Source organism: Mustela erminea, chromosome 4 (assembly GCF_009829155.1).
Source record: "Mustela erminea isolate mMusErm1 chromosome 4, mMusErm1.Pri, whole genome shotgun sequence".
Classification (NCBI taxonomy): Eukaryota; Metazoa; Chordata; class Mammalia; order Carnivora; family Mustelidae; genus Mustela; species Mustela erminea.
Genome location: NC_045617.1, coordinates 119,098,147 through 119,123,327, shown reverse-complemented (window position 1 = coordinate 119,123,327; position 25,181 = coordinate 119,098,147). Strand labels below are relative to the sequence as shown.

At 57.3% G+C, this 25,181-nt stretch overlaps 3 protein-coding genes across 10 annotated transcripts; 2 read left to right on the top strand and 1 right to left on the bottom strand.

Moving 5' to 3' along the window:
- Positions 1–1,530: 1,530 nt before the first annotated feature.
- BAK1 (BCL2 antagonist/killer 1) lies at positions 1,531–8,085 on the bottom strand. 3 transcript variants are annotated; one of them, XM_032340619.1, is made up of 6 exons: positions 7,978–8,085; positions 5,806–5,906; positions 4,727–4,862; positions 4,206–4,349; positions 2,953–3,133; positions 1,531–2,860 (listed from the first exon to the last, which is right to left on the bottom strand). In XM_032340619.1, the coding sequence occupies exons 2-6, from the start codon at positions 5,873–5,875 to the stop codon at positions 2,756–2,758; spliced, it is 636 nt and encodes a 211-aa protein (XP_032196510.1). In that variant the 5' UTR covers positions 5,876–5,906; positions 7,978–8,085; the 3' UTR covers positions 1,531–2,755. The 3 variants fall into 3 exon arrangements, with proteins under 3 accessions (XP_032196510.1, XP_032196511.1, XP_032196512.1); XM_032340620.1 differs by lacking the exon at positions 7,978–8,085 and adding an exon at positions 6,798–6,885; XM_032340621.1 differs by lacking the exon at positions 7,978–8,085 and having other exon boundaries at positions 4,727–4,797; positions 5,806–5,888.
- Positions 4,280–9,683, top strand: LOC116588902 (proline-rich protein 36-like). Of its 3 annotated transcripts, none has more exons than XM_032340618.1 (4): positions 4,280–4,368; positions 5,606–5,681; positions 6,735–7,525; positions 9,619–9,683. In XM_032340618.1, the coding sequence occupies exons 1-3, from the start codon at positions 4,302–4,304 to the stop codon at positions 7,516–7,518; spliced, it is 927 nt and encodes a 308-aa protein (XP_032196509.1). In that variant the 5' UTR covers positions 4,280–4,301; the 3' UTR covers positions 7,519–7,525; positions 9,619–9,683. The 3 variants fall into 3 exon arrangements, with proteins under 3 accessions (XP_032196509.1, XP_032196508.1, XP_032196507.1); XM_032340617.1 differs by lacking the exon at positions 9,619–9,683 and adding an exon at positions 7,927–8,014; XM_032340616.1 differs by lacking the exon at positions 9,619–9,683 and having other exon boundaries at positions 6,735–7,540.
- Positions 9,098–16,869, top strand: LOC116588901 (putative gametogenetin-binding protein 1). 4 transcript variants are annotated; one of them, XM_032340611.1, is made up of 7 exons: positions 9,101–9,720; positions 10,286–10,404; positions 10,846–10,940; positions 11,184–11,328; positions 12,197–12,336; positions 13,632–13,778; positions 14,039–14,310. In XM_032340611.1, exons 1-7 carry the CDS (start codon positions 9,257–9,259, stop codon positions 14,087–14,089), a joined length of 1,161 nt encoding a protein of 386 aa, XP_032196502.1. In that variant the 5' UTR covers positions 9,101–9,256; the 3' UTR covers positions 14,090–14,310. The 4 variants fall into 4 exon arrangements, with proteins under 4 accessions (XP_032196503.1, XP_032196502.1, XP_032196504.1 ...); XM_032340615.1 differs by having other exon boundaries at positions 9,643–9,720; positions 10,282–10,404; XM_032340612.1 differs by lacking the exons at positions 13,632–13,778; positions 14,039–14,310 and adding an exon at positions 16,682–16,869 and having other exon boundaries at positions 9,098–9,720.
- The last annotated feature ends 8,312 nt before the right edge of the window (positions 16,870–25,181 follow it).

The window sequence follows — 25,181 nt, the reverse complement described above, 5'->3', positions numbered from 1 at the left end:
AAGGCAAGGCAGGTTTTATACTCCCCACGCCTTCAGGACAGAGTTCCAACTCCTTCCTTACAGAGGCAGAGAAAGCCACAGCTCCAGCCACTGCCCACCCGCCTTTCCCCAGCCATAGAAATACCCGCTCTTCCAAAAAAGGTCCTCAAACTATTCTCAAAAACCCCGCGGGAAGGCAGTAGGAGGTGCACCCGGAGGCCCCGCCCACCAGATGGCACGCTGGCGTAATCGGCCCGGCGACGGCCATCTTGGATTCGGGCAGCCCGCCCACCTCTGTGGTCTTCATATTCGTGGGGCGGTGGCGCGGCGGCTGCGCGCTGTGGGCAGAGAGGCGAGTTACCCCACCTCCGGGCCTGAGTCTTTGGCTGTCCTGTGCTGGAGACCAACGGCCCCGTGCCGCACCTGGCCGGGTCTCTACGTAAAACCGCGGGCCAGTATCCCCGTGGCAAGTGCCAGCCCCCGCCCTTTCTACCTGGTGACTCTGGGCAGGTACCTCAGTTTTCTTTATATGTGAAGTTGGAGCTTAAGTCCCAGCCCCACCTCCCAACCCACCAGGTCACCAGTCATAATACCTACCGATCGTGCGTGTATGACGAATGCTCAGCAGGAGGCCTGGCCCGAGGGGCGTGTGTCCCCTGCAGGTTGTCTGGGAGCTTTTACTGGAGATTGCCTTGTAGCCAACACCCCACCAGCCACTACTGTAGGGCGGGAGAACCGGGGGGCGGGGGGCTTGCCATGACTGCAGTCTGTACCTCGACTCTTTGAAGACCCAAGTCCAAAGGGAGAGAAGGTCGGCAAGATGCCCTTAGGGAGTGACAGTGAAGCCCCGCAAGTCCTTTAGGACTTGCATGTGACCATTTTGGAAGGGTGTCAGAAACACAGACCAGGGTGCCTGGGACTGGAAAGACTTGGGAACATTTGAACGCCCCCATGCTTGTTATTTTTATCACCTCTAGCTGCTTTCCCATAGGGACTCCGATGCAGCACAGAATTCCTGGACTGAAAAGCTGTGTGTGTGTGTGTGTGTGTGTGTGTGTGTGTGTGTACACGCGCTAGATGTGGGGAACATGGGGAGGAGGGGGCTGAGACACTGTGTCCTGGGTAGAACCAGGTGTGGGAGAGAGGGCTTTCTGGGCCCCGCATGGATGGCAGGCCCCAGGGAGGGGCATTCACATCAGGCCCGAGGTGGCCTCTGGGATTCCCCAGACATACACAGCTGTTCCACCAGCTCCACAGCCAGAGCCCAGCAGCGTGGGGTCCCCCCAGCCTCCTAAGGGGTGGGAAACCTGCCTGGAACACAAAGATGAGGGAGGCACCTGGAGAAGGGTCTAGGAGAGGTGGGGAGGGGCCAAGGCCTTCTAGGGAGCTGGAGCCTGGGAGAGCCACAAGCAACTTTTACAGGATTGTGAAAGCCTAATAGGAACTCTTATTCAGTAACAAACCTGTTGAACGCCAGGCATGTGCAGGTTCCCCCAACCTAGTCTGGTGGAGAGAGAGGTAGCAGAGGATACAAAAATAACCACATGGGAATCAGGGGATTATAGTTTATTTTCAGATTTACTCAGAGGGGTGAGGGCTGGCCAGTGGGCTCCATGTGCATCCCCTTCTTGCATTTGGTTTAATCAAAAACTTCCCTCTCCCTACCTCTAAACCTCTAGGTTGTGCAAGATAGACAAGGCCTTCCCACCCTGACCCACAGGAGGGGATTAGGCAGGTGAGGAGTGTGGAGAGTGGGGGTAGGGTAGGGGGGTAGAGTTCAAGTATTCACAGTTTCCCCATCCACACCCCCTGATTACACTGTGCCCAGGCCGTGAGGGAGGATCCCAACTCTGGGGTTCCTAGTGACATTAACAGCTCTTTTCTCACTCAGAAACCTCAAGATGAGCTCCTTACCCCCTTTCCCTGACAATAACAAACGCGTCCTAAAGTCTAGTCTGGGCAAGGAGGGGACTTCAGGTCTCCACTTACCCAAGATCCCTCCTTCCTTATCTGGAGTGATGGGGGCAGGGTGGGCTTCACTTGTAGTGAACAGGTTGGGTTGAAGTGGTAATAGGGGAGGAGAAGGGAGAGAACTGAAGGTCTCGGAAGGCAGGCTGGGGGGTGCCAATGAAGTTCTCACAGCTCTGGTCTATACCCCCACTCCCTCCCCATCCCACACCCAGGCCCAGAATCCCTGAGAGTCCACTGCAAAGGCAATATGGGTAGGGGGAGTGGGAGCAGGGGGAGAGCTTAGGAAGGGCCAGGACTGGGCTCCAAGCCCAGCAATCAAACTCTGACCTTCTAGAACAGCTGAGTCCTGGGGCGCACAGGGTGACCTATGAACCCCCACAACCCAGGCATCCTCGCTTGGGCAGAGTGGTGGGAATGGGGGGTGGGGAGAGTCCTTCCAAGGGCATTATAAAAAGATAGAACCATTAAAAATTTGGAGGGAAGTGACTCTCAGCCTCTTGCTTCCCCAAGTTGTCAATCTCCCCAGCACCCAGGAGACACAGCTGAGGGAGTCCCAGAGAGCTGAGGAAGAAGGCTACAGCCCCTCTCTGACAGGATGGGCCCCAGAGAGGGAGGTCATTAGCACCACGCAATGTTGGGGCATCCCGGCAGCCTGACTGACCCCTGGGCAGGGGCCCTCCTAAAGCTTGAGTGCCCCACTTGCTAAAGCTTCTGTATTCTTGGGGGGGGGGGGCTGCAGGGGAGGGGATGAGGGGAGAAGGCTTGGCTGAAGTCCAGGCAAGGGTGCCTAGACTCCCCCTGGGAGTCACGATTTGAAGAATCTTCGTACCACAAACTGGCCCAATAGAACCACAGACAGAACTATCAGCACGTTCAGGATGGGGCCATTTCCCAAGTTCAGGGCTGCCACCTGCCAGGAGAGACAGCGTGGTCATTGAGGGGTAGACAGCCAGCATAGGCTCACCAGGGCAGAGGCGGGGCTGGGAGAGTGGCCACACTTACCCAGCCGCCCCTCTGCGCAATCCACCGGGCAATGCAGTGATGCAGCATGAAGTCAGCCACGAAGCGGGTCACCTGGCCCAGGAAGCCGGTCAGGCCACGCTGGTAGACATGGAGGGCCAGGCGGTAGCCGAAGCTCAGGAGAGCCACCACGCGGCCCCAGTTAATGCCACTCTCGAACAGGCTGCGGGCAGAGGGGTGATGCTGTCAGCGGAGACCCCTAGGAGGCCCCCATGGTCTGCTCATCCTCTCCCACAGTCTGGTGGCCACCCGCCCTGCTCCCAGCTGGAAAGCAAAACGGCCGAGCCGTGAACCAAAGTGGCAGAGGCTGCCCCAGCTGGGCCTCAATCTGGGAAAAGCTTGCATCTCTGTGAAACGAGGAAACTCAGAGGGCCTTTGAGTGGGCTGGTGCTGTTGGGTTGTGGCTGTGAGTGCCAACGGGCGGACAGGAGGGAGGGCAGGACAAGCGGACAGAGGCAGCAGGGAGATTACCTGTGGTGGATGCTGCTGGCCTGGCAGCCCAAGAGACAGCAGAGAGAGAAGGACAAAGAGGAGGTTAGGACAGGTCCTGGAACCGGAGTGGGGAGGGGGCGGCCTCAAAGGACAGGGGCAGGACATTCGGGCTCTGAGTGTCTGTTGTCTGCCTTCACCCCAGCATCAGTGCCCTCGAGGCTGACTCCTAACCCAGATTTAACAACAGATGATACTAGTAAGGACAGCCACCGTTCTGAGCCCACTTCCTCTATTTTATAGACACAGGGCCTGATGGCCAGAGGGTTTCACAAAGCCCGTTAAGTGGCAAAGCTGAGACTGGACCCAGGCACGTGGTATCTTTAACCACTGTCCACTGCCTCTCAGACATAAGACTGTAGCAAAGGGACATGAGCTTTCTGGAACATGAGCAACCTGACTGTCTTTGGCAGGAATATGATTCCGAATTGGAAGGACAGCTGTGTCTCAGCAGGACTGGGGAACTCTGGGGACAGCCCCATCCTGGGCGCCTCTCTAGTCCCAATCTAGCCGGTCAAGTCCTCAGTACCCCAGCTCACAAGAGCTGTGAGCTTCTACCCCAAAGAGGAGGCGTCTGGGGCCCAGAGAGAGAAAGACAGGGGCCCGAGCCCATGCGTGAGCTAACAGCAGATACGGGAATGGCACACATGTCTCTTGATGCTGACAGAGAAGCATGTCTCCCATCCTAAGGGCGGGACACAGTGTGAGGGCAACAGCACAGCAGGGAGGCCGGGGGCCAGGGCTACCTCGAGGCAATCTTGATGAAATACTCATAGGCGTTCTCCGCTGTTGGCTGCAGGTGCTGCAGCATGGCCTGGAACTCGGAGTCGTAGCGCTGGTTGATGTCGTCCCCGATGATGGCAAGCTGCCGACCCACCTGCCCCATGGTGCTGGAGGAATGGGAGCCAGGTAGGTGAGGAGGCCCAGCGCGGACAGGGCTGGGGCCTGGGCTCACGGACAAGGGGTGAGATGCCCCCGGCCACCCAAGATGCCCCCGGCCTTGTGGACCCCTCCCTGGAGGTTCCTGACAGTGTTCTGACATGAGGGCCAAGGCCAGGGTCATGGGACAGGCATGTGCTATAAATGGTGCAAGGCCCCAGCGGGGGGTGGAAGCCCAAAATGAAAAAAAAGGCAATGATGGCAGAAGGACAAGACCACCCCCCTTCTACCCAGCCTCCCCAGCTCCCCGGGCCTGCTGGGCATTGACTCCATATGAACCTCCACTTCCCTGAAGATGTTCCTGTGGGCCGAGGGGCCTCTTGCTCACCTGCTAGGTTCTAGGGACAAGGAGACCATTTCTGGGTCAGCAGGCGCAGCCGCCCCCTCAGCCTCCTGCTCCTGCCGATGGCGGTAAAAAACATAGCTGCGGAAAACCTCCTCAGTGTCCCGGGCTACCTGCTCCTCTGAGAATCAAAGCCAGGAGTCAGGGAGGACGGGCTGGACCGGGCAGCCCCATGCTTTGTGCATGGGTCACTCTTCGAGGCATCAGCTGTCCACACCCATGGGCAGAAGCAACCCTAACTCTAGTCCTCAGTTAACACCCAGTGCTGCCTGTGTCCAGGATCACCCTCACCACAGCCTTGTGGAGCAGGGGAACCCCAGTTTACACATGGGCAAGCTGAGACGCAAAGTCACACGGTCAGAAAGAGCCAGGATGTAATCCAGGCATGTGGGATTTTCAGTGTGTTTGAGTGGGTACAGATACCCGGCCCTGATGGCCCAGGGAATGTGGGGAAACAGAATTTGAAATTGTAGCTTTGTGCCTGGAAAAGTCACATAGGGACATAGGGACAGATGGGGCACTGACAGATGAAGCCCCGGAAGCAGTCTGTAATGGGCTGGGGACTCGAGGTGTCCCTAATGGTCCCCTCTGGAAAAGGGAAGAAAGGCAGCCATCTTACTTCCTCCCCAAAGTTGTAACAATCACTTTCACCAGTTAGCAGGCCTGAAGGGGTGATATGTCTAGGAACTTCCTTCTTTCTCCTAGTGGAGGAATAGAATAGCCACACCCCACTCTTCTGGCCTCTCTTCACCCCTTCCTGCTCCTCTTCCTTGGGATGGCGCTGTGCCTGCCTCACACTCCCTCCCGGGCCTCTCCTAGCCTCTACCCCCCTAACCCCAGGCCCAACCTCCTCCCCACTCCCAGGGCTCAACCTGGACTGCACTCCAGCTTCCGAGGCCACCTGTACTGGGTGGGAAGATGCCTTCCTCCTTTATCTGAGGTGAGTGAATGGGGGAGGAGAACCTGCCTGTTAGTCCTGCCTGGACCTGACCCCTTCTGCTCTCACCACCCTCTCAGACAGCCCTGGTGGTTCTGGGATGGACAAAGGGCAGAGAGACCCTTACCAGAAGTAGAAGATGGGGCCGGCTCTCCACATCCCTGCCTGGGAGGACCTGGGCCTTGCCCGGATGCCATTTCTCAGGTCCCAGTGGAGGACAGGGTTAGCCTGTGGGGATGGGTGAGAAAAAGCTGTGATGGGGATGGGCAGGGGCTGGTTGAGGAGAGGGTCCCACAGCCACAGAGAGAGGAGGGGGTTCCCAACTCTCCAAAGGCCCCACGGTCCTAGCTCCAACCGCCTCTCAATTTCACAACCTTGGGTCCCTGTGGCATCTGTGGGCAGAATCAGAACTTCCTGAGCATTTCACTAGCAGTCGTTCCAGAGAGATGGAGAAAGTCAGGGCAGTCTGGATTCATACCTAGGGACCTGGACCCAGGGCCCAGGGGAGGGCAGACACCAGCAACACCCCTCGTGGATCTCAGGGTCATAATTCACCTCACTCCTGGGCAAATGGGGCAAGTTTTAGAGGCTGCGGGTTCTTCCCACTGCTCCTGGGACCTCCTGCACCCTACCTAGCACGCACTTACCACAGGATTGCCACCATCTAGCTAATGACCCATGAAAGCTGTGCTGGAAGGTTCCACTTCCCCTTGGCTGGTCAGAGCATGCCTGTTTTCCAAGTCAGGCCTCTCGGCCACAGACATTTCCTGAGTGCCCATGACTTACTTACTTCCATCTCCTAGGGTGTCAGACACTGAAAATGCACATGAACCCAGCAAGTTAAGCATCATCCTACCCATTTTACTGGGGGGTGGGGTTGGGGAACGTGAGGCACCAAGAAGTTAGGGCCCAAGGGCCACTTAGCTAATCAGGGAGTCGGGTTGGTTATCTGAATTTTCATCACTTCATACCTTCAGTACTCCTTTAAGATTTATTTTCCAGTTTGTGGTTATCTGTTAACATCCCACCTGTGCTCTACCCATTCCTGTCTTGCAGTGAGCTGAGGAAGCTGTCTCCGCAGTCCCCCCCTTCACGCCCCTCCTCCACCACACCGCATACCTGCTCTCCTGTCCCCAGCCCGTTTTCCTCTTTGCTCGGTCCTGGCCACAGCCCCGATCTGCTCTGTGAACCCTCGACAGAGGGAGTATTTCCTGGACGTGACTGTTTCACTTTCAGTTTACACCCCTTCATACCCACCCCTCCCAAAGCTGCCTCCATCAGCCTTTTGGGGAAGTATACCTCCTCCCACCCGTGCAGAAGGTGCAATTCGACTGGGGACCGGGGACCGGGGACCAAGCACAGCCACTGCCTTCTCTCAGGGAGGACCGGAGTACCCTCCCCACCTTCCTCCTGCCTCTGGCCTGGGGCCATTTTCAAAAGTGCCCCAGGGCAAGAAGTCTCAAGAAGGGGAGGGGGAGAGCACTCCACCCCTCCACTTACTGGGGGCAGGGAGAAGAAAGAAGGGAGAAGGCAGACCCTCCCCTCCTTCAGCCCTGCCTGCCAGCAAGAAACAGACCTTTGCTTGGCACAACCCCATCCCTGCTGCTCCTTCCGGAAAAAGATGCCCTTCCCTCTTCCGTGGTCCCCCGCCCCGCACCCCCCAGCAAACCCAGCACCCCCGGGACAGCAGGACCGGAGGATGCTGACTGCACCTCCAACTTCATCGACCGCTACCCAAGGGGGTCACAGCTGGGGAGTAGGTGGGGGCGTCAGAGCGGTCCCCAGGGCCAGAGGCCTCTGCCGCCCTGGGCCTACCCCTGCCCTCATCCAAGTGGCCTGACTTCCTGGTAAGGGGAGTTCCCTGTCTCCACTTGCCGGGCCCAGGATGTTCCCTAGAGGGAGATGCCTGGTTGGGCGGCAGACTCAGTCTAGGGCTCCTGGGGCAGCAGGAAGCACCGTGAAAGTTCTCTCCCTGCCCTTGACCTTGGCTCTGACCTCCACTCCCAACCCCCCAGACTGCTAAAAGACCTGACTCTTTAGCACCCAATTCTTTGGCGCCCAGGGCCAGGGCAGGGCTGGGACAGGGCCGGGAATGGAAGGGGAGGCCGGGGAATTGTCTGAGGGGCATCCAGAGGGAGCCCGGACTGGATCAGGTCCCCAGCAGGAGTTGGCGGAGCTGCTCAGATAAGTCTCCAGACCTTCCCTTCCGCACCCAGCTGCCTGCCGGCTCCCTGTATCCCCACCCCAGGGTCTGGGGCTGCCAAAAGCTGGGAGGATGGACAAGACCCTCCCACCTTACCTGCCCGGAACTTAGCCCGGGCCCGGATGGCTCACAAGACCGAGGCCAGAGATCCTGAGGGCCCAGCAGCTGCTCCCGGGGGATCAGGGGCCCAGGCCCGGCTTCCAGGAACAGGGGTGAGTGCAGTCCTGGCGTTGGGCACAGCCTGCGCTTGTCCCGGCGCTGCCCCAGGGACCTGCGAGGCCGCGGTGATCCTAGAGCTGCCGGCGGCGGCTCCTGGCTCCAATCAGCTCCCTCTAGAGGAAGCTGCTGCGAAGCCGCCGGATGCGGATGCTGGACCTACAGCCTGGGGGTCGGTCTTGGCTCCTGGGCGGGAGAGACGCTCCACCCCCCACACTTGGCCGCACTCAGCTGGCATGGCTCCCCTTCTCCCACTCCTGCTCTTTGACCTGCACCCCCTTTCATCAGTCAGTACCAGTAAAAAAACCAGGAGGGCAGAGTTTCTGAAGCGCCACAGTGTGCTTTGCACTTTGGCGACAGGGCCCTTGTCCCGTGGAATTTTCTCAGTAACCCTTGAAGTGGGTGCTGGCCCCTACGCCTCTTTTACAGATGAACGAACTGAGGCTCAGCGGGATTAAAGAACTCCCAAGGGCACTGAGCTGAGTTTAAGATCAAGTCTCTGGATGCGGGGAGGGGGGGTGTTGGGGGGGTGTTGGGGGGGGAATAATACTGCATTGAGATTCAGCATGCAATTAGGATGCGCACAGGGCAGCTTGGTGGGGGTTTGACACCCTGGAGGTGATAGGCAGGCCAACAGAGATGAAAACGGGGTGTCTGTGTACCACCTGGGCCCGTGCCAGCGGATGCTGAGAAGAGAGAAGGAAGACAGATACTATCTGGCTGTAGGGAACGGTTCTCAAGGGCAGAGGCAGCCCCACAGGATCAGGGAAGGACAAGCCAGGTGGAGAGAGGTGTGTGCAGAGGCTCCAAAGAGCTCCTGCCCCATTCTCAGTCCAGGGAGCCCCCCAAAGCTTTCTCTGCCTGCCCCCACACCCCGTGTCCCCTGAAGCCTCATCAGCCATCCCAAATCTGCCTCCCATACCTCCTTCCCCTGCCTCAACGACCCCCTGCCCTCTCTGCCCCCCAACTAGCCCCCCATCATGTATTCCTCCCAGCCTCCCCATCACCGCCCCCCCCACCCCCCCGCACCTGACCTTTGCCTTCTAGAACTCCTGGAAGTTTCCAACTGGAGGTTTTAATTTGAAAACTCCTCCTGTTCTTAAGCAGTTGGTGGGGTGGCAGCTGCAACCACTCCCTCTGAGTCAGGGTCTCTCTCAGGATGGAGGCCCCAGGTCCAACCCCTCAGTCCCGAATTTTGGGCCGCTCCTCCATGTTCCTTTTTTTCCGTAGTCTGGTGGGGAGCAGGGGTAGCCCCAAGAGCTCGGACAAGTCCCTGATGCGGAGTCGGCCATGCCCCTCCCAGGAGCAAAGCACCACCCCTCTGATGAGGAACCGCCAGGGAGGAACAGGGAGGAAGGAGCCAAGGCAGCCAGCCACACTGCCCTACATGCTCTCTGTGGCCTTGCCACGGCATGATCCCTTGGGGCTAGGGATGGGGGACACAGGGGCCCAGACTCCCACCCCAAAGGAGGTCCTGAGGGTGGCAGCCCAGGGTGGAGAGGTGAAGCCCATCCTGTCCAGGGGAAGCCAGGAGGTGCTGGGCAACGTGTCCAAGAAGGAAAAAAGAGAAGAGAAGGAGGAGGCAGTCGGGGAAGCCTCCGGGGATACAAGGACCTCAGACAGGTGAGGGGCTGGGCCATGTGGGTGGTGGGCAGGGGCCTGGGATGGGGGCACTGGGGCAAGGATATGGGGCAGAGATGGGAGGAAGGCCCAGGAATGTGGGTCTTCATATGGGTAGAGGACTGGAATAAGGCCCCTAGCTCTATAGGGAAGGGACAGGTGCATCAAGTATGGGAAGGAGCCTGGAGGCCAAGGGTGGGCCAGGAAAATGGGAGGAGAGTCTGGGGGGAGGGAACCAGAGATGGGGTGGGTCTTCCCACAAGTCAGAGGTTGTGGGTGGAAGCACCCAAGGTGAGAGAGGACCAGGCTGCCATTTCTTCCCAGCTCCTTCCTGGGCCCCACTCCACCCTGCTTTCCCTCCCCACTCTCTCCCTCCTGGCACCACTCCCTGTGAGAAAGGGGGCCCACCCCTGTATGATGAAGACCTCAGAGGACCAAGCAGGGAACTGTTGGAGGCAGGAGGGAGGAACGGCTGAGCAGAGCCTGTGGGAGGGCCTTGGGGAGTTTGGGGATTTACCATGTCTCTGGCTCCGCCTGCCGCCCCCATCTGACTATGCTTTGGAGTCAGGGGCCACTTTGCCCAAGCCTTGGAGGTGAAACAAGGATGCCCACAGAGGGCCATGGGGCCACCGGAGGTCAGCCCCAAGACCTTCACCAGGGAGGAGGAGAAGGAGTGTCTGCTGGACGGTGAGTGCGGTGGCCACAGGCATTGGGGCAGTGCTAGAGATAGGCCCTCTTCCTCAGACTCCTCAGGGGTGTGGGGCCTGGAAGGACACGGAGTGGTTTGAGGGAGTGCTGGGGGCAGGCTCCCTGGATTTGAGAACATTCCATCGCACTATGCCAAGCTGTGGGACGGGGCCATGTTGCTCAGTCATTCTGTGTCTCCATTTCCTGATCCATAGAGTGAGCATGGAACAGTATCCACATCGGAGGGCAGTGGCAAGGAGTTCATGAGATGCTCTTTGCAGGGTGCCTAGTACTGTGCCTGGCACATAAGAGGTGTTTGCTAAGAAAACAAGGGACCTCACCCTTGCTTCAGCCCACCTAGTGCCCCTGCCCCCTGGGCCTACCTAGGCCTGGGCTGCCCCTTATTCCCATCGGCCTGCTGGTGACACTGCCCCTTCACAGGAGACTTCAGGCTGGCCTCCTTGAAGGTGGGGGCAACTCCTTGGAACCGCCTCCTCACCTTGTACAAGCAGCTTCAGAAATCAGCCATGGCCAAGGTCTGTGGGAGCAGGCTGGGGCGGTGGGGGAGACAAGGGGGTTGGGGGGAGTGGGTGGTAAAGCCTGGGTGGGGTTCCTCCCCCAATTTGGCTGGGCCCCAGAATTTGTGGCTTGGGCAGATCACTCTTAACTTTTGGGGAGCTGTACCCTCCTGCTTTTTGTTTTATCTTGGGGGTGGGGGTGGGGCTACAGGCTTGGGTCGGAGTTGTCCTCCCCTGATCAGCTGCGGGGCATGCCCTCAGTTTCCTCTCAAGGAAGGCTTGCCTGATGAGAAAAGCAAGGAAGAGGAAATGGAGGTAGAGGACAGCTCATTCAAGCTCTGTGTCCCAGGCATTGTCACCCTGCAGTCACCACTGCATAAGACTTTCAGGTCAACAGACACAGTGGGTAAGTGCAGTGGGCAACCAGCCCTTAGGCCCAAGGGCTTCCCTTGGCTGCGGCTCATGGGTGTGATACCAGTTCTTACCACCAGGTGGGACCAGAGGACCTAAGATGACCACTGGAGATGGGGGTTGGGGCGGGGAGGAGGGGGGGCACCCATGGGTGGCTCTGCTGGAGAAGTCTAGCTAGTCCTCCTTTCTCCTGGTTTGGGAGGGCATTAGATGGACTTGTGCTCCAGGAGCATCACCCTTTTCCAGCCCAGACTTCTAACTTGTTCAGTGGCCTGAGCAAGGATGGTAAAAGCCTGACACAATCCCATAACATGGTCACTGTTGACATTTGTGTAGCCATAACCATAGGTCTAACCCTCTTCTGAGCATTTGTCATGAAATGCCATGTCACAGATCTGAGATACGTCCTCCATTATAATCTCTACCTCATAGTCAGGAAGCAGAGTCACAGAGAGGTTAAGTAACTTGTCCAGGGTCACACAGCTAGTACATGGCAGAGCTGTGACTTGAACCCCGGCAACTGGGGTAGTCCCTGATCCTTGCTCTCGAGTCAGTGGCTGGTGAAAGGTGGGAGCAGATGTCTGCGCCTTGCACGCTCTCCCCAGGAGGTGAGGAAACCCACACTCAAACGTAGGAGGGAGCCCACTGGCCAGTAAGTTTCCGGGGGAAGTCGGGGAGGTGGGGAGGTGGTACATGGCCAGATCCGGATAATGGAAATGTAGGCACTGGGGCTGGGGGTGACCAGAGACTCCCCAGGGCTAGGATGAGTCCTGGAGAGCCCGAGCCATCTCTTCTTCCTTCCCTCCCCAGCAGGTTGTTCCACCCTCTCCTGCCTGCCCCATGCCCATCTCTCTGCCTCACAGGTTTCGTGGAGTCGGAGTTAAAGAAGCTTCTGGCAGTGCAGCGGGACTCCCGCCTCTGGAAGGTGGGCAGCCATGATGGCCAGGAGCTGCTGACCGAGCCAGAAATCACCCTGGAGGAGGCGGGCATTGTGAACGGTCAGGTATGCCCCAGCCTGTCCCAGACCACTACCCCCTGCCTGAGGCCACTGGAGAAAGTGAGGCCTCCCACCTCCATAGGCCCCTGAACCTGGCTCCTACCTCCCCTGGCCTGGGTAGGGACGGCAGAACCCTTTCCTAGTGGTGGTATTTTCGAGAGTAGGAGGCTGACCCCCCTCACACACAGTTGTTTGCTTGTCTCTCCGTCTCTTACTTAATCCCGTGATGTTGCTCTTTTTCTCTTTTCTCTCCCATTCTTGCCCACACCGACTTCCACAAACACTCGTAGGCTACTCATCCATGTTGCTCCACAGACCACGCACTGCCCACCCTCCTTGACACGGGCCTTCAAGCTCAGGCCTGTGCCAGCTTCTCTGAGTGCACACAGACAGATCTGTTGTAGGAAAATGTGTCGATGGCCTTTAAAATTAATTTGCATTCATTCATCAGCTCGTTCTTTCATTCTGTGGACATGTGGCCCTGACAGTCTATGTAGTTTCCTTTTATAGGAAAATAAAGGAAGAAGCGTAGGGTTCAGAGGCCAAAGGCTTTTATTGCAGCCCTGCGCTGGCCTGGATTTGCTCTGTGGCTTTGGAGACAGGCCTTGGCTTCTTTACCTGTAAAGGGAGCCTGGTGGGAGGACCAGACAGCACTTGATCTTAGCCAAAAGGCCCAAGTGACTGAAGGATCTAACAGGAAGGAAGAGGGGATGCCCACCGGCTGTCAAGGGCACTATAGTGTTAAGGATGTGACTTACCCCTTCTGGTGAATGTGAATTTACACATTACAGTGTAATGTAAATTTACTGTAATGTAAATTACAGTGTAAATTACACATTACAGTGAATACCTGTATCGCCCACCCCTGGGGCTCTGAGGGGCAGCTCTCTCACTGTCCTGAGCTGGCAGGCCTGAGTCACCGGCTCCTCCATGCTCTAGGGAACGAGGCTGTGCACCTTATCCTGAACCACACGATGGCCCAGCTCTGGCAGGGGCCTGCGCTTTTGTCTTTTCACACTAAGGGGATCTCTCATCACCCTTCCCGCCCTCTTCTCTTCCCTCTCCCCTCCAGAAGCACCTTTGAGCCAGCCTGCCCCTGTCCCAGGGGTAGGGGGTCACACTCCTGGGGTAGCCTGAGTGGCACTGGGGGTCTCTAGGGAGTTTCTGGGTAGTGGCAGGCCGGGGCCCAGCTCTGGCCTCATGTGGGGGACAGAGCTGCCTCAGGGCTATCTTCCTGCTGTGGGTGTTTTGAAGGTCCTATCCTCATCACAACCCCCCACTCTCTCCTTATCTACCCTCAGAGATACCAGGCTGAGGGGGAAAGAAGCCGCCCCCCAGCCTTTGGGGAATGCTGGGGACCTAGGGGAGGGGCGCTGAGGCAGCGGAAGCAACACCCTAGGCTGAAGGGAAGGGTGCAGAGCCCCCTTGGTGTGGTGTCCAGGACAGAGGTGAGGGAGGGGAGGGCTTGGCTCGGGTGCCTGACTCCTGGGGCTTCCAAGGACCCCACCCCTCACGAAGTTGGAGGGAGAAGGGTCCCTCATTTAGTGGGAGGGAGGTAGCTCGGGGCTGTGGGGCCACAGAGGAGGGTCTGGAATGGCCTCAGGGTGCTTATCTCTGGGGGGTATGTGGGAAGCTTCTAGAGGTACAGAGTCGGAAGGGGGAGCCCAAAGGCACTGAGGCCTCTTTCTTCACCCATTTCTGCCCCCAGCACTTGCTCCTGGAGGAGATGGACGAGCTGGGGAACTGGCCCCCCGAGTGAAGCTGGTGCCAACCCGAGTCTGCCCTGCTCCTGGATCCCCGCAGCCTGAAGCGGGAGTTAGCCTCCCACTCTGTGGAGGCACATCTGAGGCGCCCCCAGGGCCAAGGGATCTTGAGATCACTGGTATCCATGTGTCCGCAGGGTGGGCCTGCCCAGCAGAACGTCCCCACCCACCAGACTCAAGCCTGGGTTCTTAATAATAAAACCCACTTTGACTTTGGCCTCCTTGGCTGTTTCTGGACCCCACCCCTCAGCCTCAAGCTAGGAGCAGACTCGGGTTAGCCAGGGTCTCAGTCTAACCCTCAGGGCAGCAGCCCCCATTGCAGAGCCCCGAGTTCCAGTGGAGGGGCCACAGTGTGGCTTTGGAGCCAGAGGACAAGACCTTTGGTGCACCTGACCCGGAGGTGGGGAAGGACTGGGGGAGAGAGTGCCAGGAAAGCCTGTGCTACCACAGGACTAGACCCTGTTAGGGGGAGCATCCCTGACTTCCCTCCCTTCTGAGTTCCCAGGCCATCTCGGCCTTGGAGGGGGGCAGCGGGGAGGATCCGGGAATTCTCCAGCAGGAAGTTGCTGCCCAGCCAGCCCAGGGACAAAGCCAGGAAAGCAGCCTTGGGGCCATAGGGACCTGCTGGAGGGCTGAGCTGGGGGCAGGTAAAGGGTCCCCTGGGCGGGGGGTGTTGCAGAAGGATTCCCTGCTATGGAGGTGGGGGCAGGGCCCCATCCGGCTACCCCTGGTCACAGCCCTTCTATACCATAGTCAGTGCCAGGTACCTCACAGGGATCCTGGTCAGAGGGAGATCCAGACGTCTCAAAGACCCAAAGGCAAGGATAGGCTTGAGTCAGGGGCACATAAGGCCGTGTCTGTACTGGCCACGGAAGGGGGCACCCTCATACCTGACTTTTTGGGGATCCAGTAGAAGGGTGGACTGGGCCCAGTTTGGACACCAGGATTTGTTGTTCGCCTGGAATCCTTGACTCAGGCTCTGGGCTAGGGGCTGGTGGAAGGGCCATCTGACTCTCCCCTGAGTCAGCCAGGAAGCAGCCTTGTGACACTATGACTCACCTGTGTCCTAATTATTTCCTCCCAGAGTGTTGGCTCTTGGGAAGGGTGGGGGCCTTAGACAGCAGCCTGTGGGGGTTCCCTGGTTCCACCTGGACCCTTTGATTTCCCCCAGCACAGATGTAGCACCCCCCCATGGGCCCCATGGAGGGGAGACCTTCTCTCCCTCCCCCATCCTAATAAGCCCTAAGCCCATGACCTTGTGCCAGGCCATGTCCAGGCTTGAGTGGGGATTCCCAGGACCCAGAGCACTGTAGGACAGAGCTTCTGCCCTCCCCCATTGCTCTCCAGGTGGGGCCAGCCAAAGGAGTGCCCAAGCAGCCCCACATTGGCTTGGGGTAGGCTGGGCCCCCGCTGGCAGCTCAGGCTCCTTGGCTGCCTGTGTGAGCCAAGTGGCCTCTGGGGACTGAGCATCTCATCCTCAGCCCCCATGAGGGTTGGCTTCTGGGGAATAAGTGGGCAGGAACCTTCATTTAATACGGGAGACTCAGAGGTGATCATTCCCCTCTCTGCTTCTCTCTTTCCCTTTCTGTCAAGTAAGGGTCATGCCACATCCTCGTCTCCCCAAACCCCCCCAAACAGAAGGTAGCCTGTGAGAGCAGGAAGAGGGTGTGCACACTAGCGCAGGCATGAGGGCCTTGTCCCAGCCCCTTGGAGTCCTCGGCAGCTTTCTGTGGAGGGCTGCTATGCATTGCCCTGTGTGTTGGGCCCTGCACCAGTGTGCTTGGCTCAAAGGCCAGAAGGTTCTGGAACCCAGCCAGGGTGCCTCTCTCTAATTCACTCTGAAGGGCTAGTCAGGTTGGCAGTGGCCCTGGGCCGTCCTGCAGGTTTGAGGGGAGCCATTACTTCCAGAACTTGCCACATCTCAGTTCCTTTCTGGGCTTGTCATCTCTCCCATCTTCTGTTTTTTTCTGTTGTCTCTGCATGTGTGTTTCTGTTTCATGCTCCCTCACCCCCCACGATGCGTCTCTTACTGTGTCTCTCTCTTCTCACTGTATCTCTGGAGGGATAGAGGTAAGAAAAGCAACTCCCCTGGGGCACCTGGGTGGCTCAGTGAGTTAAAGCCTCTGCCTTCGGCTCAGGTCATGATCTCAGGGTCCTGGGATGGAGCCCCACATCGGGCTCTCTGCTCAGCAGGGAGCCTGCTTCCCCTCCTCTCTCTCTCTGCCTGCCTCTCTGCCTACTTGTGATCTCTGTCAAATAAACAAATAAAAATCTTAAAAAAAAAAAAAAAAGAAAGAAAGAAAAGCAACCCCCAGATTATTCTCAGGGCATTTTTGGGATCCATAGGTGGCTGAAAGAAAGCAGGAAGGGAGTAGCTGAGGAGGGGGTACAGATGGTCCCAGGGAAAAGTGGCCAGGGTCAAAGCTGAGCCTGCCTTCCTGGGGAGTGGGTAGGGTCTCTCTCCCTGCAGGCTCCTGGGCAGGACCTTTGAGGAAGATGCTGCCTTGTGCCAGGTCCAGAGTCACTGGTTGTCAGTCTTGCCTATCCCCACGAATGGGAAGTGCAAAACCACCTGTATTCTTTTCCAGGTGGGCAATGAAATGGAGAACAGAGAGGAGAGACTCATCAGGTTGGAGCCCCAGCTCCAATGCAGACAAGGTCATGTGACCACAGATAGGTCCTATACTTCTGTGAATCTCAGGTTTCTGCATCTGTGAAATGGGCAACTCATGGGGGCTTCTTGTGTGGGCTGAATGAAGTGCTATTTGGCATCGAACAAATACTTCTCAAGCATCTACTACATCCTGTTCCTATTCTAGGCACTGCGGAATAGAGCAGAGAACGAGATGTACAGAACTTTTTTTTTTTTTTTTAGCATTTTATTATATTGCTAGAAGGATAGACAATAAACATAAAACATCAGGGAGTGACAAGTACTGTAAAGAAAGATGAAGCTGGGTAATGCGATGCTGTTTTAGATCCGAGTGATGGGGTGGGCAAGGCAGCTCTAAGGAGATGATGTATAAACTGGGATGGGAGGAAGGGAGGGGGTGAGCCATGGGGGTGTTGGGGAAAGGGCATTCCAGCAGAAGGGGCACAACTGCAAGTGCCCTGAGGCACTGGCTCCTGTGAGGAACCAGAAGAAGACCCCTGTGGCTCAGAGGGAGAGGAGTGAGTGGGAAGGGGAGGAGTTGGAGGTGAGGTCAGGAGGGAAGGAAGAGGACGCGTATTTTGCCCAGCTGGGCTTTTTTCTAGGGCTTATTTGATCAGCACAAGGAGTGACATAACGTGGCTTACGGTTTAAAAGTCTTCCTTGGGGTCCCCTGGGTGGCTCAGTCGTTAAGCATCTGCCTTCCACTCAGGTCATGATCCCAGGTCCTGGGATTGAGCCCCACGTCAGGCTTTGTGCTTGGTGAGAAGCCTGCTTCTCCCTCTCCTGCTCCCCCTGCTTGTGTTCCCTCTCTTGCTGTCTCTCTCTGTCAAATAAATAAATAAAATCTTTAAATAAAAAAAATAAAAAAAATCTTCCTGGCTGCTGAGGGAAGCAGAGACTGTGGGGATCAGGGACTGAAGCAGGGAGGCAGGTGACCTCACCGGCAGCTGTAATTATTACAAGGGGACTGGGGGTTGCTTTGGGGGGGGGTCCCTTTCACCAGGGAGAGCCCTCTGGCCCCAACTTCTGTGCGGTGGTCAGCCAGGGGCTCCCCAGGTAGAAGCCCCCAGCCCCGCCCCCGAGGAGAGGGGCGGAGCCTGGGTCGGGACAGGGAAAGGCGGGGCGGGGCTGGAGGCCAGCGGGACAGGGGCTGGGGTTGCACTTGGGTGACTGCAGAATGAGGGTGAGAGGAGGCGGCTGCTATCTGCCTGGCTTGTGCCCACCCAGGCGCGTAGCAAGTGCAGCCTGGCCGCGACCTCCCTGCCTCCTCCACCCCCACCCCCGCCCTACCCCGCCTCCGGGGTGTGAGTTAACCGCAGACCCCAGCCATGAAAGCAGGTGATGATGTTCCCGCAGTATTGGTTAGGAGATGCCCGCCTGAGAGGGAACCAGTCATTGCAGCAGGGAGGAATCCAGAAGGCTTCAAGGAGGAGGCACCATTTGTGATTTGGGCTTGCAGGGGAAGTGGGAGGCCATGCCTGCCAGGAGAACCCCGTGGTAATGGGACAGTGTCCAGTTGCCACCACAACCCCAGGGTCCACCCCCTTGAACCATTCTGGACTCCTCTCCTGGGCCTCCTGTTCAGTCCACCTGTTCATGTGTAGTCCTTTGCTCCCTGTCTTCCATCCCTCTTCACACGTGCTCTCTCTGTTCCTTTCGTGGGGCCCCAAATCACAGCCACAGCTTCCCTGGCTTCTCAGAGCTGCTGTCCCCCCACTGCCAGGTCTTCAGTGGTCCTCCCCCTGCTCCCCCCCGCAGTAACTCCTGCCCCTCCCTTACAGCTCAGCTCCAGCACCTATGCTCTTGGAGTGCCACATCTGCCTGGCTCTGGGTGACCAGGATCTGCTAGTGCAGCTGCTCTCCCCTACCCAGGACCAATATACCATAAGGACAGGCCCTGGGGGGCTTGGTCTCCTCGACAGCCATATCAGCTGAGGTGACTGGTGCACAGTAGGCTCAACACATGCTAGATTGGTGGGGGGACAGGTAGGGGGGAGGATGGGGGTATATTGCTGGAGAGACAGGCGGGGGCCAGATTGTGTAGGACCACTCAGATCGTTGTAAATGGCTTCACATTTATTTCCCGGGCCCCTGGAGCCACAGAGTGCTCAAAGCTAGGAGAGTGGCCTGGTCAGATGCACCGTGGAGGGTGAGTAGAGAGGACAGGGGGCCGATTGGCCAATTTAAAGGCTGTCACAACTGTCATAGTGAGAGGGGTGTAGGCCTAAGCTGGGACAGAGGCGGATGGGGTAGACTGGAGGACACTTGGGTAGTCGTTCTCAACTGGGGGCTAGTCTGTCTGCCAAGAGCCATTTGGCAATGGCTGGAGACATTTTTGGTGTCACAAGTTAGGGGAGGGTGCTACTAATGTCTAGTATGTAGAGACTTCTCTAGTCAGTTTCATCATCTTTAATAAAGGTTATTAGAAGGATTAAACGGGTTAATACATGTTCGGTATTTAGAAAAATGGCTGATACATGTTAAAAACTATGTAACATGACCTACTGTTATTTTAAACATAAATCCTCTGTTCAGAGCCCTGCACTGGCTTCCGCATCATGTAAGTGTGACCAAGTCCTTCCAAGGGCTGACAAGGCCCCACCTTGTCCAGCTGCCTCTCGTCTTTGCCCCATCTCCTGCCGCCCTCCTTTCTCTGTGTGCTCTGGCCTCACTAGCCTCTTTGCTCTTCCTTGCACACTCCTCCCACTCCTGCCTCAGGGCCTTTGAGGCTCTGCCTCTAGGAATTTATGTGATTCCCTTCCTGACCTCCTTGAGGTCTTTGCTTAGCTGTCACCTTCTCAGGGGATGTTTCTTAGCCACTGTATATGTTGGGGGGGAAAATAATCTCTTCCCTTTCATCCTCTGCGCTGGCTCTGTCCCTGTGCTCCTGCTCTGTTTTATTTTCTTCAGAGCACTTTCATCATCTAACATAGCACCTATTTCATTTTCTTATGTGCTTACTGTCTCTCAGCTGGAACATGAGCTTCATGAGGGTAGGCACTGTTGCCTGTTTTGCTTGCTGCTGCATCCCCAGGGCCTAGAACCTTACTAGCACATTCCAAGTGTTCCTTCTATATTGCTTAAATGAATAAACGGAGTGAGTGAGCGAAAAACCCCATCAGAAGTCAGAGAGGTGTGAGACGAATGGAGAGAAGGTAAAATGGTGGAGGGGAAAGGAGGGTCTGAGTGGACCTCTGAGAGGGGCCCAAGGTCCTGGCATGGACCAGGACACAGAGCCTTGCTCATCTGCCCTCCCCAGGCCTTCCATCCTCATCTGCTCGCTGGGATCTTCCTGCAGGCAGTGGCCTGCTCTGTCTGCCAGGCCCCAAGCAGGGCACCCTCAGCCCAGGCAGATGGCCAGGCCTGAACAAAGTGTCCTTTCCCCTCTGATAAGCTGCCTCCCTCCAGGGGCACACAGAGCAGGACATGTCCTGTGGCTCAGGAAGTACCTGAGGGCCTGGGTGGACCTCTGGAGGGGACACAGGCCATCAGTAGCCACTCTACATGGAGGCTGAGCAGAGAAGCAAGGACCCAGCCTCAGCCCACCACCCACTCCAGCCTGCAGTCACCCTCATTCATTCAACAAAGCTCTACTGAGAGCCTGTCCGAATGTGGCTGGGACCAAGTTCCCGCCCCTGCAGGGGATGAGGGAGATGGGGTGAAGCCTGCCATGCACTGGGACACTGGCCTGCTTCGCCTGCCTTGCCCTTGCTACTGTGCTATGAGGTTGGGCCGGAGGCCTAGAGCAACTTTGGGGACAGTTGGAATGGGCAGGGTGCTGAAGAGGTGTCTTTTGGCCTCAGGGTGGGGACTGAGGACCCTGAATTTCTCCAGGCCTCCCTGACCCTTCAAGTCTCCACCGCCCCCCCCACCACAGGTGTTTCCCTGTGCTGCGGGGGAAACTGTCAACGGTTTCTGATAATTAGCTGTTGCTAATTCTGATGAAGTTGTTTATTAGGAGCTCTAAACCCCAAGACCCCAGGCCCAGGGTCCTAGCCCCTCCAACCCCCATAGGCCTGTTTCTGGCTCAGTATACACTCTTCACTTGGCTCCTATCCTCCCTATGGTCCTGCCTCAACTTTCCCACCACATTGCAGAATCTGTGTCCTACAAGAGGGGACTTTGGTAATGGGGCACAGTGTTTTGCTTGAACACATGCACGAACAAATAGTCCTTGGGTCTACGCATCCCCCCACATACCTCTCCAAGTCGCTGACCGGCCCTGGGCCTCAGAGCCTGAGGACTCCTCAGCCTTCACTGTCTAGGACAGGCAGGATGGGGCCGAGGCAGGTGCTGAGAGCCAAGCTCGGCACTCTCGGGGGGACCTCGTCTTTAAATCTGTAGGATAGGTGATGGCTTAAGGTCTCTTGGTTTCCCTCGGGCCTACAACCTGTGAGGTCCCAGTTAGCATGGGACCTCAATGCTACCTGCAGTAGTTTAAGAGCCTGGTCCTAATATCCTTTGGCACTCTTTCTAGGGCAGGGGTGGGATCATGTTCTTCTCGCTTTGAATCTAGGAGGGCAGTGGCTGCTTCCATCAGTAAAATACAGTGGAAATGATGCTATGGGACCATGGAGGCTAAGTTAGAAAAGGCCACATAGCTTCCTCTTGCTTCTTGTAGGACAGTGGCCTTGGGATAAGCCAGCCCCCACGTGAGGAGTCAGACCACCTTAAGATTGCCAAGCTGGAGAGGCCACAAGGAGGTGGTCTCAGCTGAGTTCCCAGCCATGGGAGGGAGCTGTCTTGGGCATCTATCCCTGAAGCCTTTCAGATGCCTCCTGCCCCAGGCGACAGTGGGCAGCATTCATATGAGACCCCAGGTGACAGCTGCCTAGTGGGTCCTTCCATAATTCCTGACTCTTAAAACTCTGAGCAGAATAACATGGTGGTTGTTTTACACTACGAAGTTTTGGATGACATGTTACGCGGCAATAGTAATCCAAACATTACCCACAAACTGTTCCTGATCCCTCTCTTGGTCCCCTTCCCACCTTGTCTCCCAGACTGAACGCCTCCTCCACTAGACCCAAAGCCAGGAGGTGGCTCCCTGGGTTCCCAGAATGCCGTGGGGGAAAGCTGGGACAGGATGCCCACCCTCCCTCTGGCCCCGGGGGGTGAATAGGAACTGCTGGGCTTACCCTGATGCTGGTGATCAGCCAAGCCCTCAACGGATGAGCTGCTGGGTGGCATCTCCACCCTGGTCCCTGGATGGGGACCTCTGTGTCTGTGTTGGTCCTCAGCCAGGCCCTGCCCTCAGCCCCTGGCGCTCCGTGTCTCTGAGGCCGGCCTCCTGATCCCCAGTCTGTCGGCCGAACAAGGCTGGAGCTGGATGAAGATAAGAGAGCCGGTCGCCAGAGCTCAGAGCTGCAGGAAGCTGGGGACTTGGACAGGAGTCAGTGCTAGAACGACTGACTGGTGTGTGGAGGGTGCATTGGAGATGTCTGTCATCTCACTGGATACTCAGCCCCATCCCCTAGGGCTGGTGGCAGATATGGGAGGTGAGGGTTAGGGAAGTTGTTTATTCAAGGTGAAGCACTAGGAAGTGTCAGATTGCCTCAGAGAGTCCAGTGGTGGTCCCTGTGCCCAGACTGCCCCGCAGAAAGCACAGGTCCTCAGTGTGACCTGCTGGCAGGACGGGACCCAGAAGCCGAGCCTTGATGAGCAGACATGGGGAAGATGGAGAGTCCTGGACAAGGCTGTGGGTCTTGGTTTCCTCACCTTGCAAGTGAGGAATAGCTGCGCCGTTGCCATAGGGCCGTTTGAAGTTTCCATGCTTTGATAGAGACCTGGAAGGACTGTGGAAAGGTTCAGGAAATGCTCATTCTTCTCTGCTCTGAATGGGAACAGCGTGAGCAGCTGGGTGTGTCCTGGTGGGGGTTCTGAACAGAATCTGGAGGCAGCCTTCCAGCTCCCACTCCCAGCACTCAGGCCCGAGGGGAGGGAGCTGGAGAAGCCAAAGGACGCTAATTAGTTTGGACCCCCCCAATATGGATTTTTACTCCTGTGGCCTGGCTTATTCCTCTTTTAAAGAATGCCACAGGGCCTGGGTGGCTCAGTGGGGTAAGCCCCTGCCTTCGGTTCAGGTCATGATCCCAGGGTTTTGGGATTGAGCCCCACATCGGGCTCTCTGCTCAGCGGGGACCCTGCTTCCCTCTTTATTTCTGCCTGCCTCTCTGCTTACTTGTGATCTCTCTCTCTCTGTCAAATAAACAAATAAAATCTTAAAAAAAAAAAAAAAAAGAACCCCCACAACCTCTGTCATCTCATCCAGGCATCTTCCAACCCTGACAACCTGGAAGTCCTCCCTGCTGTCTCGTTTTCCTCCTGCTGTGCATTTTGTCCACGGAGAGCAAAGGAGGACTGACGAATCATGGTGATTGGCACTGGTTGGTCTGCAGGGATCAGGGCAGGAGCACCCTGCGTGTGGCCCACAAGCTCTGGTACCCAGAGCAAACCCATCCTGGGCGTGGAGGCCTACCCAGCTCAGGAGAGAGGGAGCAAGGCCCACGGCAGCTGAAGTCAGAGGAAAGATCTAGATGGAGGCTGGAGGCACAGGCCCTGTCACAATGGCGAGAGTCTCCTCCCAGCCACCCTCGACAGGAGTTCTAAGCAGCGTCTGTGAAGGCAAAGGAACCGCCCTCGGCGCACAGAACTCGTGGGTGAGCCCATTCCCCTTCCAGATGCCCTGTCTGCAAAACTTCTGCAGAGGGAAGATTAAGCCAGCAGGCTCTGTGGGGTCAGGCAGGCCTGAGTTCGGGTCCCAGTTCTGTCATTTATTAGCTGTGTGGCACTGAGTAAGTCCCTTCACCTCCCTGAGATTTCTTTATCTGCAAAATGGGAACACGGTACTAGCTGTATGATCTTCACCAGCCTGTTAGATAGCTGAGTTCCACTCCATCCGTAGCATGGGAATGATCCATAAGCCCTTTGATGGCCTTCAAATCCCCTCTGCTGTGCAAGCCTCGGTTTTCTCTTCTGTAAAATGGGGGCGGGGCTGAGGCCAGACTGAGTGCGCAGATGCAGCCACAGCACCACCTAGGGGTGGATAGCAGGTATTGGCCGTGTTGGGTCATGAATAGTTTTCCCTTCCCGCTCCTGCTCCAGGTGCTTGCAGAGCCTTCCTGTTTGTTCCCCCACCGAACCCTGGACAGTCCTGAGGGCTGGCTGAGGTGCTGGGGGCCGCTCCTGGGTGTGGCTAAGTTTAGAAAGAGGTTAGAGAATTACAGCAGCACCGACCAAAGAAGGAGCTGCTAAGGTCCAGCTTGGCCCAACCTGTGTTTGTCAAAGTCTACTGTGGGTCGGGGGCTGGGCCAGAGCTCGGTGCCCTGGCCACCAGGAGGCTGAGGCCCTCAGGGAGATCTCTTCCTGCTGCCAAGACAGACGGGCCAGCACACAGCGCAGACTCAGTACTATCTGCCAAAGGGCTGAACGCAGCCCTCCTCACCAGATGGCCCTAGAGGTCTGAGGCTGGGCTTGTTCACTGCAGACCAGGAGCGCCCTTTCCAGAGGGAAAGCCTGTCCAGCTTTGATGGCCCAGACCCGGAGGGTTTTATGCCACTGGGGCTTCAGGAAGGCAGCGCCTTACTCAACAACTTGGGGTGTTTCTGAGTACTCTGGGATTGCCAGAGCTTCTGAGGTTGGGGTGGGTTTTGTGGGCCAGGCTTCACCAGGCCTTAGTCGGGCTCCTCACTTCATCTTGGGCTGGAGAGGAAGAGAGCCCCAGGAGGAGCTCGGTGGGGGTGTGGGAGGAAGAGGCTGACTGCTCAGCCCAGGAGTCCCTCCTCTCCCTCTGCTGCTCTCCATCTGGCCAGAAGCCTCCCCCGCTGCCCCAGGACAAGGGCCCTAGTGTCTGTCGGCTCTTGGGCTAACAGCAGGCCTTTCTCTCCCTCTTCTCTCCAGAGTGCCTCAGCTGTGACCCTTCCCTGCCCCCTTGGAAGGGCATGGCCCACCCCGTGCTGCAGGACCTCTTCCTTCTGAATGATCCAGAAACAGAGGCTGGCAAAGCTGGCAGAGGAGCAGGTCCTGTTTGGTGGACAAACCCCTATATTTTAGCCATTGCTAGCTTTGGCCCAGCAGCCCAGGCAAGGACCGGTTCACGGGACCCAGTCCTGCCAAGGTGGGCGTGGGGCCTGGCTGGAGGCCAGGACCCAGCCCAGGTGGACTTGACGTCATCGTCTTGGTTTCCTGCCAGGCAAGGCTGGCCCTGGCCCCGAGGAGATTTTCCATGCTGGTCCCCTTTCCCAAGAGGATCCCTGGGATGATGTCCCCTCTCCTTCTAACAGGCCTCCCTTGTTGGCAGGTGAAGTGCAGAGGCTCTTTTGCAAAATCTGGAAAGAGGCAGAATTGCCAGAGGCCTGCCCCTGTCTTGAGGGGCTCCACCGTGCTGACCTGGATAGAAGGATGGGGAGGCCTCTCAGAGTGACCAGCTTCCACTG